Source organism: Xyrauchen texanus, chromosome 49 (genome assembly GCF_025860055.1).
Source record: "Xyrauchen texanus isolate HMW12.3.18 chromosome 49, RBS_HiC_50CHRs, whole genome shotgun sequence".
NCBI lineage: Eukaryota > Metazoa > Chordata > Actinopteri > Cypriniformes > Catostomidae > Xyrauchen > Xyrauchen texanus.
The window spans coordinates 2,020,726-2,037,695 of NC_068324.1; the positions used below are offsets into that span (position 1 = coordinate 2,020,726).

The 16,970-nt window shown below is 40.8% G+C and overlaps 1 protein-coding gene across 2 annotated transcripts in view; it reads right to left on the reverse strand.

Annotated features, from left to right (window-relative positions):
* Nucleotides 1-1,138: 1,138 nt before the first annotated feature.
* LOC127640692 (protein Wnt-7b-like) overlaps nucleotides 1,139-16,970 on the reverse strand; it is a 55,835-nt gene continuing 40,003 nt past the window's right edge. For both annotated transcript variants that reach the window (XM_052123387.1, XM_052123386.1), the window contains exons 3-4: nucleotides 11,633-11,904; nucleotides 1,139-2,687 (exon numbers count right to left, since the gene is read on the reverse strand). In XM_052123387.1, coding sequence (XP_051979347.1) covers nucleotides 2,208-2,687; nucleotides 11,633-11,904 — 752 coding nt within the window. In that variant the 3' untranslated portion in view covers nucleotides 1,139-2,207. The remainder of the gene's footprint in view (nucleotides 2,688-11,632; nucleotides 11,905-16,970) is intronic.

A 16,970-nucleotide genomic window follows, 5' to 3' on the forward strand; every position in this document is an offset into this window, starting at 1 on the left:
GCCTCATAACGTCTCACTGACTCAAACAGGGTTCGAAGATATGGAAGTGTAAGCCATCACTGCCATCCATAGGAAACCACCACTGCCACCAGTGGAACTCATTTGGTCGGGTATGTGACTTGATGTTGGGTGGACATGAAACACTCTGGCACCAACTAACCGAATAAACATAAATAGTCAAGATATCAAAATAAATAGGCTTATGTTGATATCATCCCATTTCCACTACTTAGTAGGTCCTCGTAGTGGCGCGGTTACTGAGGACGAGTCCGGGTTGCAGAGGACGAGTCTCAATTGTTCCATCAATCGGCGCATCTGATCACGTGACTCGTTGTGCATGACACCGCGGAGACTCACAGCATGTGGAGACTCATGCTACTCTCCACGATCCACACACAACTCACCACACGCCCCATTGAGAGAACCACTAATCACCACCACGAGGAGGTTACCCCATGTGACTCTAGCCTCCCTAGCAACTGGGCCAATTTGGTTGCCAAGGAGTCCTGGCTGGAGTCACTCAGGATGCCCTGGATTCGAACTCGCGGCTTCAGGAGTGGTACCCAGGCCCCCTATCAAATTGGTTTTAAGTGTTTACATTAACATGTTTGTCATGTTAATATTTCGCGTACTGTTGCGCCTGTGCTGTTAATGTCCACATGAAACGCCCAATTCACAATCGATTCGCTAATCCGACATATTTTTGAGCGATTTTATTAATAGGAACAATAGGATTGTATTGTAAAAATTGGCCGTTACATTTTAAAATGCAACCAGATTGTTGGAGGGGCGGGGCTGAAAAAGTACAAGGGATTAGTGACATCATTTGAAAGGAAAGTTGTTTCAAAGTTAGCTTTTTTTGTTAGCATATTGAATTATGAACCATAATGGGATCATTTTGTATTTTATGTTGACTTTAATCTATATTTCAATATTTGATTTTAAAGATATTTTGGTTCTAGTAATGTGTTTGGTTTTCACCCAAAAGTCCCAAAGCAATCCCAAACGCAATTTGCTTTGGATCCCAAAGCAAATCCAGTTGCTGTAGGACTCATCTTAGACACAGAAAGTTCTTTAGTCTGCAATAACATGCCAAATGTCAGTCAAATTGATATTTATTTTAGTTTTAATTGCTTTGTATCTGAATAGAAAAAATATCAGTGCAGCACTCTGTAACATATCCAGAAATATATTGGTTCCACATTTCATGAATTGAGGAAGGATCCTTGATTGGAAAGACTTGTTTATCAATTTTAACCCAAGTTCTATTGAGAACTACGGCTGGATAACAGCAAAGATGAACCAATGCTAACATAGAAATTACAGTGGTATGTCAAAGTTAACACATCAATAGCCATTGCAGAACAATCTGGGCCCATCAATTGCAAGTTTTTTTTTTCTTGTTTATTTTACACTACAAAATAGTACAAAATAAGACATCATTTCTACCCGTTAGCGCTTCCGTTCCTTAGGAGACTATAACATATAATATATAATAACTTATTTTCAGTGTTCAAACAGACAAGCTCCAGTGTGACTGGATAACTAACATACTCTACCAGGTTCCAGTTGGCAGTTAGGAGGCATATACATCCTTAATGTGCAGTCCGCACTGTTTTCAGAGCTCCTTCTGAAGCAAAACTCAATTTTTTGGAGTTCCTTGCTCTTAAACGTGGCATTTTGAGATGACACAAAATCTTGTGGCTTAATTTGCTTTTCCAAGAAGTTCCATCCAAATATCCAAATCTCAAGAATCCTCATTTGAGTCCTCAGAAGAGATTCCCGTGAAAAATCAAACAAACAATTAATCCCAGAATGCACCAGGGTCCAGGGCATGGCTGATATCCTGCAGTCCTTTAGCTTAGCAATGTTCGGAGTAGCATACAAGCACACAACTGTTGCCATTTCTGCAGTCGATACGGCAGAAATCGTACGAGTAGTATGCTAGAATGCTATTCCGATCATTGCACTTGAGTCGGTGTGGATATATCAGTGCATGTTCCTCTGGTCGAAAACTGGGTTTGTATCTACCAATAGAGTTTAGTATTTTAACTCTGTGTTAAAGCAAATATACATTCTGCTGTGTAAAACAACACCTCAAAGAGCTGATAGATTAAAATTCCCATTCCGATTTCATTCCAAGGGTTTTTCCCGCTCACTCTGTCCGTGTCACATAGCCCGTCCCATTGAACCTCGTCGACGTTCGTTCATTTGCAGGTAAACACTTCCGTTCGCTCGCTACACGTGTTGCATTTCACGAAGCAGCACCATTGGAATTTACAGTTGCATTGCCACACCTTCGTGTACTGGTGTGTGTTGTAGCCCCGCCCACAGCACATGAGGTCACAACCGTCCGTGTGCGGAGAAGTTCGGTTGCACAGTCGCCCTTGCGTCCCTACGCTGCCAGTTTTGGCGTCCTCTTCGCAATAGTTTGGCGAGCGCTCTATGTAGACCAAATCCGATTCGAAGGGTTTTTGGTATCCGTGTGTCTTCTTCACCTTGAGGAATGTAGGCTGCCGCAGTCGCGTGGCTCGGACCACTTCCACGTGAACCGCTTTGTTGTACTTGTCTTTCAGGATGTAGCCGATCTCACGGAATTTCGGTAGTGTGGTCCAACAAGTTTTGATGGTACAGGAGCCTGACACGCCATGACATTTGCATTCCAGCTTCATTCGCTCTTCGAGTACCTGCGGGAAACAATATAGAAGGAGGTTTTAATGGATACGACCAATCAGAATCAGCCAATTATCTGAAACTGTTAATGTGACAGGTTTTGCAATAAATTAATCTACATTTACGGTATTTGAAAAAAAGAGATAAATATATACTTAATACAACTAAAACTAGATATAGTTGGTAAAGCTTGTCAATGTTGGCTCAACAAAACCTTCTCTAAGTTCAAATCAGTTTTAAAAAAAATTTACGTTTGAAGGTTATAGATTAAAGACCTTGTTTGGGTTTGTTTACATTTGAATTTTTTAAAGATGGAGTTTGAATAGGGGATTTTTGATCGTCCGTAATGGGAAAACCGTAAGTCTGATTGGTTAGAAAAGACATAGCAACCCGAGCCAGCACAGGCTGATGGACTGTGCCAAATTTGGTGGATGTAGGTTCAAAGCTCTCGGATGAGTTACAGTAACAAAATTTGGTCTTGGTTTGGGGATATTGAAAAAAAAAAAAGATACCCTAAACCAAGTCTGTAGAGTAAATAGTATGTTGGGTTGGAATATAAATCAATAACAGTAACTCAATATTTCACAATAAAAATATTGTACAAAATAATGTCACTTTTAATGTAATAATGGTACTTTTCTTGTAATTTTCTCAAATCATATTTTAAGGGTGTTACACCAATTTCATCATCTGCACAGTACGCATGCATCCCAGTTTTTCTAGAAACGAGGACAGTCCGCGCATTTGAGCATTGCAGGCAAATGCACTTTCCTTTGTTCGTGCTAAATAGGTATCAAAAAGCAGCCATAGTGTGCGTGCGTTGAACTTTTTATCAGAGACGAGCCACTATTGGAATGCCCAACGGATGTAGAAAAGATGTTCCGCCTTAAAGGGAAAAAAGCCAATCACCTTTTAGATACTGACATCGCCTTTAAATCAACTCGAGAACGCGCATGTGCATTAGCTATACAAGCTGGCAAAGTTTAGTTTTTTGTGTAATCTTAGGGTCAGGTGGTAGAGTGTGTCGGCTGCTAATCACAGGGTTGGCGGTTTGATTCCCGGCCCACATGACTCCACATGCCGAAGTGTCCTTGGGCAAGACACTGAACCCCAAGTTGCTCCCAATGGCAGACTAGCGCCTTGCATGGCAGCTCTGCCATCATTGGTGTGTAAATGGGTGAACGGGACACAGTGTAAAGCACTTTGGTATCCTCTAAGGTTAAAAAAGCGCTATATAAGTGCAGGACATTTACCAAATCGGCGTTGTCAGATTTTACTGCTAATTTGATATTTGTTCTTTGATCGCAATCTTGACCAACCATTTTGGATTTTCCAGTCTTTCCCCATTGAAGTAGATAGTAGCTGGACTAGCATGCCGCTTGTTTACATAGAAAAATATGAGGAGCGTTCCAAAGATGGCCACGAGTGCATTGACTTTCCTCACTGTCAAAAGACTATACTTCGGCTAGAGCGTTCGACCAACACTAGCCTTAAGGCTTTGTGCGCAATACAATGTGACAAAAACAGCAATGCGGTGTTTTGTTGTACTCAACTGCGAGCTTGTTTTACAGTTTTGGACAGAGCAGAGCTTCTGTCACTTTGCTGAAAAAATTTTGTTTAATAGCGTTGCTACTTTTAGTTAGTTACTCCGCAACACTAACATTTAGTCACAACGACATCATCAAAAAAAATAAAAAATTTAATTAACCGTGTTAATGGGTTTCATAATTGCAAAACAAAACTCAGCACATGCAAATGGCTTTCGGAAATCAGCCTTTTTATGGTTTACATTGGGCTGTTGGGATGTTTGGAAGTCATGCCATGTGCATTCAGTGGAAAAACCATATGCTGGCATACAAAGATCCAATGTGCTATATAAGATACTTTAGCCCAAAAGGAGCTCTCGTATGCCAGTTTACCCATCAAAACCAGGGGAAATACACCCTTCTGCATTCTTCTACTCTGTCATTTTCTATATACACCACATCCATGAGCAGGACAAATGCATATAAATCTCATATAACCAAACACTATTTAATGTGAGGTATTTAATGTGTTGCAGATCTTTCATAGCAATGAAGCCGCCAAACGGCCATCAGTCACACTAGAGCAAACTACATTTTTTATTTGGTTTACTTTGCTGAAGAAACCTGTCTTTGGAATGGTGGTTGGGAAGGTATTTTAAAATGTCTATCGCAAATCAGAAGAGAGATGTTCTTGGTGTAAAAAAAATAAAAATGGTTTTAGCTGGGGGAGGGGGGGGGTTTATACAGAATGACGTAAGATATTAAGTCTAACAACATTAGGTGGGGTTTGTGCTTAACAAATTCTAATAAAAAAGTTGGCCAATGGGATAAGAAAGATAAACTTGTTTTCCCTTTGAATTACGTTTTTTTTCTTACCCCATTGGCAGATCATTTTGAGATTTCTCTCAAAACAAGAAAAAATATCCTATGTCAAATAGCTTCAAGTACTCATTTATGTCACTGAACAACTGGACATAAATGATCATTAAGAAAATGATTTTTGCACCGTAGATGTCCAAATATAATACAGTATATATACAATACAGTGCATTCAGAAAGTATTCAGACCCCTTCAGCTTTTTCACATTTTGCTAAAATGCTTTAAATTCAATTTAAATGTAAAAACTGTATTCAGACCCTTTGCTATGACACTTGAAATGTAGCTCAGGTGCATCACATTTCTCTGGATCATCTTTGAGTGTAGGGGAGTCACCTGTGGCAAATTCAATTGATTGGACATTATTTGGAAAGACACACACATGTCTATACAACGTCTCACAGCTGCAAATGCATATCAGAGCAAAAACCAAGCCATGAAGTCAAAGGAACTGCCTGCAGAGCTCAGAGACAGGATTGTGTCACAGATCTGGGGAAGGCTACAAAACATTTTGGCTGCATTGATGGTTCCCAAGAGCACAGTGGCCTCCATAATTCTTAAATGGAAGAAGTTTGGAACCACCAGGACTCTTCCTAGAGCTGGCCGCCGGGACAAACTGAGCAATCAGGGGAGAAGGGCCTTGGTAAGAGAGGTGACCAAGGACCCGATGGTCACTCTGGTTGAGCTCCAGACATCATGAGTGGAGATGGGAGAAACTTGCAGAAGGACAACCATCACTGCAACACTCCACCGATCTGGGCTTAATGGCAGAGTGGCCAGACGGAAGCCTCTCATTAACGTAAGACACATGAAAGCACCTACAGGACTCTCAGACTGTGAGAAACAAGATTATGTGGTCTGATGAAATGAAGATTGAACTGTTTGGCCTCAATGCCAAGCGTCATGTCTGGAGGCACCACTCATCACCAGCGCAATACCATCCCAACGGTGGTGGTAGCATCATTCTGTGGGGGTGTTTTTCAGTGGCAGGGATTAGGGGACTGGTCAGGGTTGAAGGAAACCTGAAGGTCTGAATACTTACTGAATGCACTGTATTTTAGCAATAAAAAATGTTGATAAAAACTAAAATTTAAATAAATATAAATATAACTAAAATGTATTTAAAATATATTTATATTGCAACATACTGTATACTAGCAATATATTTTGTAACATATTTTACATAATAAATATCTTTTTTAATTTTTGCCATTTTTTAATATAGTAAAATAAATATTATAATTGTATTTTTTATATTAGAAGGAAGAGAGGCGTTTTATTTTTACATTTACATTTGACATGAGTGGCTATCCCAGTGAAATGTTGCATGAATAAAATCCTTTGGCAGAGCACTTATTCCCCCAAACTCATTCCTCTGACTGGTACGACTCCTCAACAATGCAATGATAATTTCCTTGGAAAACATGTGCAAACTAATTGATTAATCTAGTATAACCATCTTGACCCAGGTAAGGCATTGACAGTTAATGCTGATTTGAACATCTCAATTTCATCAGTACCTGTCCAATATTGGAGGAAATGTTTTGGCAAGGGTTTTAAAAAAGTCCACACTAAAGTTTATTGTCAAAAAAAGAAAAGAAGAAAAAAAATTGTTATTATTAGTTGCCCACATCTGGCCCTTTTCTGTGATTTACTGTATATAATAGAAGCCAGTTTTCCATATTAAGTAAGAAATGGTTGAAAACTGATTGAAGTATACCAATAAGTTACAGAATATTTAGCAACATGACCAGTGATTTTACATTTTAAACTCCATATCAAAACCCAGGGAAAAAGTTAATCCAAGATGGTGGAAATGCAGGGCTGGACTGGTAATCTGGCATACCAGGCATTTTCCCGGTGGGCCGACGCACTTTGGGGCCGTTTAGTGGAGGACCGGCCATCGGGAGAACCAAGCGGGCTGGTAGGTCGGCCGCGAAAGGTCCAAATGGTCCCCGATAAGCTAAAATGATCCACATAATGCAGAACAGACCATAAAATGGTGCTGCAATATGCAGATAAGGACAGCGAACACCCCCAACAAATTTTGTCTTAAACCCCAACAACCCCCCCACCCCGCACTTAACACCTTTTGGGCCAGTTGTTATGTAAAATCCTGGGCCAATTTCTCTTCTCAGTCCAGCCCTGAAAGAAGTAGTAGTTCTAATTGCAATATAATTAAATATGGACTATTCTATCCAATATTTGTGTGTTCTTCATATATTTATGTTTATTAGTTTATTATGGCACAATAACAACATTCTAACTAGATGTTGACCGATGGTGGATTTTGCAAAAGGCCGATAACCGATTAATCTGGCAATCGTTTCTTTTAATCGATTTATACAATTATTAAAAAACAAATCCTTAGTATAAAGAGCACAAACATCGAGGCATCCACGCCAGATTTTAAGCCTGAAAAACACTGGGGACTCTTATTTTGAAATGACAGAGACTTGGCTCTGTTACAATGCTTTATATACTGTATGTAAGTATAAACATAATGAAGCTTTTTATAGCTAATATTTTCAGATGAAAAGTTTTGTACACAAAATGAGGTTTATTGATGAGGAATAATAATAATAATAATAAAAACAACTGTAAGCAAAAACTGGCATCGATTTTCGGCAATAACCGAGATTTCTGTAACCGATAGTAAAACTGGTATATCGTCTACCTCTAATTCTAATGTCAAACTCTTGTTGAGCACAAATGTGAAATATTGAGCATTTCAAATCTGTCACTTATGAAGTTGCATTTCAGTTACGATGCTCCCTTAGAAGGCAGCTGCCTATGTAGGACGTAGACAGCCAGACAGCTCAGCTAGTTTTTAATTAACCAGGATAATGATTTATTAATTCTGCCATTCATGCAATGAGTCATTTGAATTAAATAAAACATAAACTGGATTCCCCTCCATTACTAACCAAATAACAAATTATTCAATTGTAAAACAAATCTTAACACTTGTACGCTATTGAAATTAGTTTCATGTGGCTTCAATATATCAACACTGATTCTGCAGACAAATACGTTCATGACTAACATTGATTCAACCAGTTATTTTGGCCACAGGGAATGCCGTTTCAAAATGAACGATGTGTTACTTCACGAGCCGTCCGAAGGCCCGCAGCGCTGTTTACATTTGCCTGGATACGCTTACATCCACAGTGCTAATGTGGAGCAGTTTTGTGGCCAAGCTCGCTCCAACCACACACACGTATGATAGCAATTGAAATTCCATGGTGGCAGCTTCCATATTCTCCCATATTCAGAGTCACATGGTACATCCCACCCCTCACTCAGCCTATGGCTCCACTATAGCCATTGTGGGTCGTCTATAAAAGACCAGAAAAAATGGAGCGAGAGCAGTACAGCAGAAAGACTTGCAATAATATCCTGTTACAAGCTTTCGACTTGATGATTTCATGCAGTGGCTTGCCATGGGATTGGCCGGGATCCAACTGGCAACTGCATGCTCGATGCTCAAAAGCGGATTCTGCTCAGACTCTCGTGGGCTCGCACCATACAGCCCAGTGTTATTAATTAGATCCATTTGTCACTGGAGTGCATGCGTCGCATGCGGTTCTGCATGTTGTTCTGTGTTCTTGGAATGACTAACAGCTATCAAAAACAAACATGGCCAGAGCGGCACTCGGCCAAACCGAGCTTGATCCGGGATCAAGACGACGCCACAGCGCATGAAAACCTGCAGTAATTGGTCGAGGCGAAACAAGCAATAACTGTTGCGGATTCAATGAGCTGATAGATTTGCGTGTGCATCCTAAATGTCCCACCTGAAACACCTGTTGTGCATAAGAAGAACAAACTGTGCCACACACATGCCAGTTGAAGGGTTTTGGAGGGCCTTCAAGAGCTATAAAGATGAGCTACACCACATGTCTGCATGGAGCCAATTGCTAAAACGCTAAAATGTTTTCCTTTTCCCTCTCTTTAAACTGAAAAAAACAGACATTTAAGTCTAAATGCATTTGTCTTTTCAAAGTAAATTTATGGACTTTCCGAAGAATTTGTTATTTGTCTCTTCAAGTAACTGTAGGCCAAAAAGTGCTTCCAAGCTTCAAAGTTCAAAAGCTTCCAATGTCTAAAACAAATTAAGAAGCACCGTCTACAGGATCTTTCTACTTGTCTTAGTAGTCAAAATGCTGCATGCATACTGTATTTCAGTAAGAAATAATGCATTGTTAGCGTACATTTGCATACTCCTAAGAAACAGTCTCATGACAACTGATTAATAATCCATACGAGATGGAGAATCGTAAGAGATCATATGAAAAAGTGTGACTTTTATTCCTATACAGATCAAACAATCGACAAATAAAATTCCCAATCGATATAATACAGGCATCAATTATTAGCTAGCCTCCTATCCAACACTTTATTTTATGTAGTTAAATGTCTTTGAACAAATTTGGTTACTCGTTCCATAATTATTTATGCAATACAAATGACTGATGTCAATAACCTGTAATACGCTTCCCTCGTCTTGTGGAACACAAAAGTTATTTTCGAATTATAATCATGGTTAGGTTTTGGTTTGGGTGAACCTTATGAAAGCAGTAATCACATTGTTTGATTTCACCATATTGTACCATGTGGACTGGGAAGAGAAATCGGCCTGGGATTTTACATAGAAACTGGCTCAAAGTTGTTTCTGCATATCGCTGCCCGCTTTGGCATATCGCGGCGTCATTTTGTGGCCCGTTCTGCATAACTTGGCGGCCCATTTTAGCTTAGTCCCGGTTCTCCTGATGGCCAGTCCACCCCTGATCGGCCCCAAAGTGTGTCTGCCCACCGGGAAAATGTCCGGTATGCCAGAATACCAATCCAGCCCTGCTATTATTGAACACTACTATAATATATACTTATACACGATCAGCCACAACATTAAAACCACCTGCCTATTATTGTGTAGGTACCCCTCGTGCCACCAAAAAAGTGCCAACTAGCTGCTCAGAACAGCATTCAGAGACTAAATTCTTCTTAGTGTTTATCTGAGTTACCATAGACTTTGTCAGTCTGGCCATTCTCTGTTGACCTCTCTCATCAACAAGAAGTTTCCGTCCACAGAACTGCCGCTCAAGGGATGTTTTTTGTTTTTGGAACTGTGGTGATGTGGGCGTGGCCGAGCGGCATCTGTGGAGAGTAAGCTGTTTGAGATCATTTTCCACAGGTGTCAATCCTTACTACTCTTCCTCTCCTGGCCTTGCTCTCCACAGATGTCACTCGGCCACGCCCACATCACCACAGGCCCCATTCTGTGTAAACTCTAGATACTGTTTTGCTTGAAAATCCCAGGAGATCAGCAGTTACATAAATACTCAAACCATCGTCTGGCACCAACAATCATCAATGCGATAATCTAATCAACCAATCGTGTGACAGCAGTGCATAAAATAATGCATATATGGGTCAGGAGCTTCAGTTAATGTTCACATCAACCATAAGAATGGGGAAAAATTAGATCTCATTGATTTGAAGCGTGGCATGAGCGTTGCTGCCAGACGGGCTGGTTTGAGTATTTCTGTAACTGCTGATCTCCTGGGATTTTCACACACAACAGTCTCTAGAATTTACTCAGAATGGTGCCTGTGATGATGTGGGCATGGCCAAGCGACGTCTGTGGAGAGCGAGGTCGGGAGAGGAAGAGTAGTAAGGATTGACACCTGTGGAAAATAATCTCAAACAGCTTACTCTCCACAGATGTCGCTCGGCCACGCCCACATCACCACAGTGCCAAAAACAAAAAACATCCAGTGAGAGAGGTCAACGGAGAACGGCCAGACAGATTAGAAGTGACAAAGTCTACAGTAACTCTGATAACCACTCTGTACAATTGAATACTGTTCGGAGATGCGGGTTGGCCCTGAATTGGTGGCAAGAGGGGGACCTATACAATATTAGGCAGGTGGTTTTAATGTTATGGCTGATCGGTGTGTATACTTAAAGGAATATTCCGGGTTCAATAAAAATGTTTAATGTTAAAATATTTACTTTTTCAAAAGTATAGACACAAGACAAAGGATATGTGTGTAAACATGATTTTAGCGTGATAAAATCACTTAATAACCTTTTCTGTATAAAGTTATAGCCAATTTTATAACTTTGTTACCATGACGATATAATGTCAACAAACCCTAAACCCCTAAAATGATGATTTAAACAATTTTACAGCTCAAATAATACACAAGTTGCAACAGAAGATTTAATGTAAGTGCTTTTATAAAATTATAACCTTCACATTTCTGCCTTCAAACCCTCCAAAAATTACCCCATTGACTTCCATTGTAAGTGCCGCACTGCAACACACATTTGTGCTTTTATTAAAGAAAAGAAGGGACAAGTCAAAATACATTTTTGTGGTAATCAACTTGAATTGAACCTGGAACATTTCTTTAATATATACTTGTTTAAAGAACTTTGTAAACATTGTTTTGAAAGCTGCTATATAAATAAAACTTTAATTATTTACTATTATTGAGACTTGTCATGAGACCATGTTAAACAAAAATGTGGTGCTTCGCGTGAATCTTACCTTTCGCCCGGCTTCATTATTGTGAAGGTTCATCAATCGCCGAGCATTTTTTTTAATCTCGCGGGCATCCACAAACTTCCGGGAGAACTCGATGCCGTATTTGATGTCGGCAGAGCACCCGCCCCACTTCCATCCCTCCTCCTGGTTGTAGTAGCCCTGTTTTTCCCGGTCACAGCCGCAGTGGCTCATGTTGCCCTGGCTGCATGCGGCCGTCACGGCATGGGCGACCCCAGCGGCGGTGATGGCGTAGGTGAATGCCACCTCCCTGCTGCCTGGGGGGAAGAGGGAACAGGCTGTGATATCTGCTCAACAGGATGCAATCTAGCATTTGCCACAACAAATTTGCATGCATTCTTTGGGTTGAACGAACCCTTTTTTCGAAGTATTAAACTTTGGCACGTAACTCATCCCACATTGTATGTGCTACTGACATGAATTATACTTCAAATCATGTGGCCTGTTGAGGGGAGGTGTGCTGTTACTTTACTAAGCGATCAGACTAATGATTTTGAACAAGCTAATGATAACTTGTGAAAAGCATGCATCACCTTACCAACTGCACAGAACACCCTAGCAACAGCATAGCAATGCACTAAAAACACCCATAACACCTCAGTAATCACATTGCACACCTTAGTAACCAAACAGAACACCCTAAAATTCACATTAAAATGCGCTTTTTTAAAAAAAAAAGCATAATGCTCAAGCAACTGCAAAACAATGACCTCCCAGACAACCACCCAGAAAACACTAGCAACCACATTTCAATGTGCTAAAAACACCCTTAACACCTTAGTAACCACATAGCAATGTTCTAAGAACATACAACCCAAAACACCTTAGCAACTGCATAGCAACATCTTTGCATCCACCCAGAACACCCTAGCAATTGCATAGCAATGGCCTAGCAACCATAAGAACACCCTAGCAACAATGTTCTAAAAAACATGCTTAACACCTTAGCAACTGTAGCAATGCAACCACCCACAAAACACCAACAACCACATAGCAGTTTGCTAAAAAACACCCATGACATCTTATTAACCGCATAGCAACTCCCTAGCAACCACCCAGAACATATAAGCTACCATATAGCAATGCACTAATAAACAACCCATAACACCGTAGCGACTGCAGCAACCCCCTGCAACCACCCACAACACCCAAACAACCACATTTCAATGCACTAAAAAACACCCATAACACCTTAGCAACCGCATTGATACACTCTAGAAACCACCCGGAAAACCCTAGCAATTGCATAGCAATGGCCTAGCAACCATGAGAACACCCTAGCAACAATGTGCTAAAGTACACGCTTAACACCTTAGCAACTGTAGCAAAGCAACCACCACAAAACCCCAACAACCACAGAGCATTGATCTAAAAACACCTATGAAACCTTAGCAACCACATAGCAATGCCCTATTAACTACCCAGAACACATTAGCACCCGTATAGCAATGCGCTAATAAACAACCCATAACACCTTAGCAAATGCAGCAACCCCCTGCAACCACTAACACTCAAGCAACCACTTAGCAATGCGTTAAAAACACCCATTTAGCCTTAGCAACTGCATAGCAATGCCTTAACAACCACCAAGAATACTCTAGCAACTACATAGCAATGTGCTAATAAAAAACACAAAACACTTTAGCAACCGCAAAGTAATGTGCTAACAACACTAAGAACACCTTGGCAACCGCATTGCAATGCCGGGCAACCACCCACAATCCCATGGCAACCACCCACAACACCATAGCAACCACATAGCAATTAGCTAAAAATACCCATAACCCTAGCGTTGTTGTAGCAACTTTTGCATGGGAAATTCCTTGCACCTTTGCTGGAATGACTGCAGCTCTTAAACAGCGGCTGCAGATGTTGAGCTCTGGATTTCTCGGAGTGTGAGAAAGAAAGCCAAGGTGCTGTCCAAAGTGCTGAATTCTCCTGCCGGTGCACCTTACAATCCGACCACAAGAAACACAGCGAGGTCGCTCTGTCCATCTGTTGCTGCCATGGAAGACGTGCTCTAAACACAGACGTTCTGGAGCTTTATTTGAAGTGCAGTGTGGAGCAACGACATATACTGGATATCAGCTGACCAGTCAGGGGTGAGCAAAGATTTAAATGAGGGTTCAAACAGTCTGGTTAAGGTTTGTTTTAACACCAAAAGGGATAGTTCATGCAAACATTAAAATTCTGTCATCATTTCCTCACCCTCATATAGTTTTAAACCTGTATGACTTTCTTTCTTACATGGAACACAAATGAGACGGTGACTTACTGACGTCAGAATGTTGATTTTTGGGTGAACTGACCTTTTAAACCTCTGCAATTAATTTAGTGCTTGGACTCCATCCACACTTTTTGTGGATACAGTAATTATAGTTTTAGGTGCTCACTATTTTTGCTTTACTTGTAAACTTTAAATGTAAAATGTTTCACATAGGCAGAATTTTCCCCTTCTTGCACAACCCATAACACCTTAGCAACCACATTGATACACTCTAGAAACCACCCAGAACACCCTAGCAATTGCATAGCAACAGCCTAGCAACCATCAGAACACCCTAGCAACAATGTGCTAAAGAACACGCTTAACACCTTGGCAACCACCCACGATTCTGTCACACAGAGAAATATTCTCTTCTTGTCTGGATCTTGTTTTTTTTTTTTTATTATTATTATTTGGCTTTTAATTACAACACATCATATTGTGCCATTCTAGTGGAAGAAAAGAAAACCCCGACACACACACACACACACACACACACACTCAGCGGCAGTGCAATGGCAAAAGCAGGAATAGATGTTTGCCAGAAGGAAAAGCAGCAGCCTTTATATGCAACACACAAAAACACACAAACTCTTCCAAGAAACCTGAAGAGGAAAATGAAGGGGTGCTGATGGACTGTCACTCCCTGTTGCGACTGGAATTGTGACGGCTGCTAATGAGAGCAAATTACAGAGCGAGATATCACTCAAAAGCAGAAGTCTGTCCAGCAGTTTCCTCTAGTACAGAGAGACTTGATGTCTTCACAGCAAAAAACTACAAACAGAAATCCCAGTGATGCATAACATTCAGCAGAACTTCCATTCATTCTTCTGTTAAAACTTGTGTATTTTTTGAGTTGTTTTAATCATTGTTTTTACAGTCACTTTAGGGGTTTATTAGTTTTGTCATGGCAACTAAGTTGAAAAATTGGACATAACTTTATACAGAAAAGGTAAGTCATTTTATCACCCTAAAATCACGTCTTGTGACTATACTTGTGAAACGGTGAGTATTTTAATGTTTACATATTGGCCTTTCACTTTAACCTCCATTTTTGCTTTTTTTACAGAAAGGGAGGGACGAGTCGAAATTCATTTTTGTGGTAATCAATAATATACCACAAATGCTGTCGACTGAGCTCAACGTGTACTGAACCCGGAATATTCCTTTATGTGACAAATTAAATGGGATTTTAGTCGTATTCAATCAGCTTCAATCAAAAGACATCGCTAAATCCTTTCCAAAGTGAGAAACAACCTAATTAACAAAAAACTCAAAAGCAACTGTTACTATGAACAGAGCGCAACAGTCGGATTCCGGAAGTAAAAATCTTACGATAACTTAAAAACATTTAAAGACCGACCTATTAATATTTAAGTACTTTTTAAAGCATTGCTGCATGTGCATGTAAAGTAATTGCGTTAGCATGTTAATGTGAGAACTGACGCACGTGCGACACAGCCGAAAGAGCAGCGCTGTTTACAAGTGAGTAGGAGGAACACCGTACAGACGCTTTGTTGGTTTTGACCTGTATTTGTATCTGTTTCTTTACGCACAATCAGGGCTGGACTGGTAATCTGGCATACCGGGCATTTTCCCAGTGGGCCGACGTAATTTGGTGCCGATCAGGGTTGGACTGGCCATTGGGAGAACCGAGTGGGCCAGTGGGTCGGCCACCAAACGGGCCAAATGGGCCGCTATGAGCCAAACTGACCCACCGCGTTATGCAGAACGGACCACAAAACGGCGCCGCGATATGCAGAAAAGGACAGCGAACACCCCCCGCTCAATTTTTGGGCCAGTTGCTATGTATAATCCCGGGCCGATTTATCTTCCCAGTCCAGCCCTGCTCAAAATGGTGCATTTTTGTGCTTATCCTGGATGTCTCACCTGAGAGGAGAACTTGAGATTACGTCCGTATTATGCCGACGCGAATACGTCACACGAGAGACCGCGTGAACTCAGCGCTCTCGTGAATGCATGTACTGCTGCTGACGATGATTTATAGTTAAAAAGTACTTAAATATTGATCTTTTTCTCTCCAAAATTTATCGTATCACTTTAGAAGACATTCATTTTACCGCTGGAGTCGTATGGATGACGTTTATGCCGACTGTCTATGATTTGTGGAGCTTTAAAGGTCTGATCACCATCCACTTGCATTTTAAGGACCGACTGAGCTGAGATATTCTTCTGTTTTTCTTCAAACGTGTTCTACTGAAGAAAGAAAGTCACATCTGGGATATCATGAGAGTGAGTAAATGTAAACGAGTAAATCCCTTGTTTAATAGCGGAAGCCCTGGTGTTGGTTCTTCATTATTTTTAATTCGATTACATCATTCGCAATGCTTCATGGGATTGTAGTTCATTCCCTCATTAAAGACGTTAAGTACAGTCTTGTACCTTTGTCTTTTGTGTGATTTTCAATACTTCTGGAAACAAGACTCTGAAGAAAATAAACCCTGAGAAGGCCAGACCCAAAAGCCTGAATCAACTCCAACAGGAAGCGTCCTGGGATAGCCTCCTACCCAGCCAGTGGAAAACAGGACTAACCAGAAAACCCTCAAAAAACTTGGAAAGGTCTGCCGAGAAGAGCACAGGAATATTAAAACAGATGTCTAATAGAGTTTAGAGGCAAGTGTCTGTGGCAGGATCCAAGATCACTGTAGAAGAGATCCACTATGTCTCTGTTTACCTCATTTTATATATATATATATATACTCTGACCACACCGTAATGTGAAGGTGGGTGGAAGACTTTGTTTGTCATGATGGCTGACCACTTTGGCTCGGACATAGAAGAGCGGACCACTAAACAAATCACGTTTGACACGGCTGAGGAGATTTACGGCTCTTCAAGAGAACAAACAATAAAGTTGAACCCTGGGATTGCCTGGGATGCCCCAGATGGTCCATTCATCCCGCTGACAGGAAGTTGAGGGTTTGAAGGCGCTACAGTGACCTGAAGCACACTGTGAAGCCAGAGAATATGGCCAAATGCTTCTAAATACGAGCTATCTGGACGCTTGTTTTCAATGTAAATCATTTGGGGTCAGCG